This window comes from Psammomys obesus, unplaced genomic scaffold (genome assembly GCF_907164565.1).
Source record: "Psammomys obesus unplaced genomic scaffold, mPsaObe1.curated_primary_1811, whole genome shotgun sequence".
Lineage (NCBI taxonomy): Eukaryota > Metazoa > Chordata > Mammalia > Rodentia > Muridae > Psammomys > Psammomys obesus.
The window spans coordinates 40439661-40442927 of NW_026585504.1; the positions used below are offsets into that span (position 1 = coordinate 40439661).

Sequence of the window (3267 nt, forward strand, 5' to 3'; positions counted from 1 at the left end):
CCTGTTAAGTGTCCTCTGTGCCTCTGTTCCATGTATGTCACAGGGGAAATGGAGCCGTCATTCATTAGTTCCACAAGCGTAAATCGAGCCCATGCTATATGTACCAGCATTTCTAGAAGTGAACAGAGCCTCCTGTGGGAGCGAAAGCCAACAACAGTCACACAGATCTTCCTGAGGCTGGGCAAATTTCAAGAATGTGTCCAGCGCATGTTGCCTTGCCTCTCTGCAGCGGCAGGTTAGAGTAGGATAATCTCTGCAAACCTCAACTGGCTTCCCGGGAGCTAGCTCACAGTGCAGGGGCTTAGAAGCAAGGGCTCTGGGCGCAGTGTGTCGCTGTTCACTGAAGCTGTGTGACCTGAATCAGGTGGTATGGCTTCTCTGGGCCTCACTTCCTGCTGGTTAGGAAGGCTGCTGATAGAGCACTTAGAAACCTACTTGGTGCACACTCAGGCCCCCAAGAAGGGCTCTGCTTTGCTTAAAGTCTCTGCTGACCAGAGAAAGACGTTTGAACTGTTTAAACAGACTGTTTGCGTTCCAAAGCCCCCTTTTTAGATGGACAGTGAACAGATGCTTGCCCGGGTGGCATCAAGGCATCCTTGCAGGAGGCGTTCTGGGTAGCCCCTCAGCATGCCTCTGACTCTGCATCACCTTCTTCCTCTCTCTGCAGCTCTTCCTCATGATCTTTGCCATGTGCCTCTTCCGGGGCATCCAGTAGGCCATGCCCTGAAGACGCCCAGAGCCCACCACTGCCCAGCAGCCAGCCCCCTCCCTTCCATGTCCTCTGGCCCCAGGGGAGGAGGCAAGGCCAGCCCAGATGGCCAGGAGCCTAGAATCAATTTTAAAACAAAAACAAGACAGCCATGAACTGAAAAGGCCTCACTTCGGCTCTAAGGCAAGGGCCACGGGCTCAACAAGGACCTAGGGCTGGCCTGGGACTGAAGGATTATCAGCCTCAGAACCCCTTGGCTCCATCAGACTGGAGTGTCCCAGACCGGGGTCCCCACTCTTAGCATTTCCAGAATCTGAGCAAGCAGGAGGCAGGAACACACCCTGGAGGAAGAGCCAAAGCCCAGGCTCCAAGGAGACGCACTTTCACCACCCAGGGTCAGACTCTGCAGTACCACCTGCCGGAGGGTGGCTGTGTGTGGACACTGGATCTGAAGGTGGCTGCCTTTCATTTTCTCATCTCTTGGATCAAAGCCTCTTCACTGCCCCAGGAAAGGGCAGTCGGCCTGTTCACAGCCACATGGCATGTTCATGACAAGGTTCATCTCCAGGCTGCTGGAGCCAGGACTGCATCCAATGTAAACTGGCCAGGAACTGCTCGCACCAAGTTCTACAGCTGAGAAAAGTCCGTACTGTGTTCACTCTGTCCTGTTTATACCTCTGGCATAGATCCTACTGTCATTCATCAGCTGTCCTTGTGGGTCACACCCTCTCCTGATTTTCCCTGGAAGACGACCCCCCCCCCATCATTCATTTCTTTCTACCCAGAGCTGAGGCTTGAAAGTGTTCTTCAAGGTCCCTGCCGAGAATTGACCCCTTGCATACCTCCATATATGGAGCTCACTACCTCCCAATGCAGCCTCCTGCCTTCAGATGCTCTAATGTCACTCTCACCTCAACAGACAAAAGGGGTTTCCATTTTCCTGTGCTTCTGTCCACATGTCCCCTTCACGCTCTCTCCTTCCTAGAGGTTAAGGTAATGCCTTTTGTCTGCAGATTTAAGAACCCCACAGGAGCTCAGCCAATTTTACCATGATACACATTCTGTCCTTTTGCTGTCCATATGACATTTTGTTATTCTCTCTAGCCTCTGCTGTTTTCCCAGACTCAGATTCACAGGCTCACAACCAACCAACCAACACACATACACACACACACACACACACACACACACACACACACACACAGAGAGAGAGAGAGAGAGAGAGAGAGAGAGAGACTCAGACTAGGTTAGCAACTATTTATAAGGACCATGATGAATCCATTAGTGTTGTCTGTCAGGATCTCAAGTTTGATTAATTATGTCTGCCATGGGCACAGCAGGGTAGCAGTGGTAGAAGGAAGAGCTTGGTGTCTGCTCTCCTCTCTGATGGAAGAGCCTGATCTAACTTCAGCTTCCTTCTATCTGCCTGCCTCCTGGGAGTCATAGCCATAGCCTGGAGCCAAGGATTCCCTGCTTCTCTGTGCTGTTATCTGGGTTCAAGGGGATCCTCCTCCCATTTCTTTCCTCTCTTCATGTTGTCCTTACCCATCCTGGCCTTCATAAGGGTCTCTGAGCATCACTCTCCCAAGTTGTTTTTATGACAGCTTTTTTGGCATCCCCATAAATGAAGTCATGAGCTCCCCAGAGGCTGAGTCTCTAGGCTGGGGGCCCCCACTGCTGGCTGCCAGCCCAGACTAAGAGGACCCAGGCTCTGACTCAGAACCCACAACATACTGAACTCCAACAGCATAGGAAGGTGAATGATTCAGCTGAGGTTTACTGGAAGCTCATGGCCAGGCTGAGGACAGAGCCCCACGACAGGGGCTGCTGCCTAGAGCTATCCCAGACTTCCAGAGACAGGCAGGGCTGAGAAGGTGGTATGTAGCCCAGGCAATTCCAGGGTAGATGAGAGACCAGGAAAACTTTCCATATACATGTTGAAGAGCTCCAAGGTAGCGCAGATTCAACCCAGCTGTGGATGCAACTCCTCAGACAGTGCCCTCATGGGACCAGAGGCAGACAGTCTTCACCATCTCAGGTTGCTAGTAGCCATCAACTGAGCTGATTGAGGTCACCATACTGGGGCGTGGTGGGCTGCTCTGTGTACTCCCAGGGGAGGAGACGGGACCCTCCTCTTCTTACCATAGGACCAACAGCCTCATCTGAGATGCCCTGTGACCCTCACCCAATAGTGAGCAGAATAGCCCCTACCTGTCCAGAGCCACCTGCCTAAGGGACAGCAGCATTCTACAGGCAGGGAGTTAAGACTGGGTCTGTGGCCCATGCCCCAGCACCCTGTCCTAAGCCCCTGCCTACCCAGGTTCTGAGCCTAGCACCACCACCCCAGGATATCTCTCTCTCTCTCATACACACACACACACACACACACACACACACACACACACACACACACCCATATGTTAAAGTCTATTTTGGAATCTGTAAATGTCCCTTGCAGTAGGAAACAGAGCTAATTTATCATTGTATCACCCATGTCCGCCATTTTTATATTCTATATCAAGAGAAATTTTGTAATATAAAACAGGATGCCACACAGA

The 3267-nt window shown here is 51.8% G+C and overlaps 1 protein-coding gene across 1 annotated transcript in view; it reads left to right on the forward strand.

The window, feature by feature from the left end:
• Positions 1-3256, forward strand: part of Tspan18 (tetraspanin 18) — a 127565-nt gene extending 124309 nt beyond the window's left edge. The window contains exon 10 of the mRNA XM_055600111.1: positions 668-3256. Coding sequence (XP_055456086.1) covers positions 668-715 — 48 coding nt within the window. The 3' untranslated portion in view covers positions 716-3256. The remainder of the gene's footprint in view (positions 1-667) is intronic.
• Positions 3257-3267: the final 11 nt, after the last annotated feature.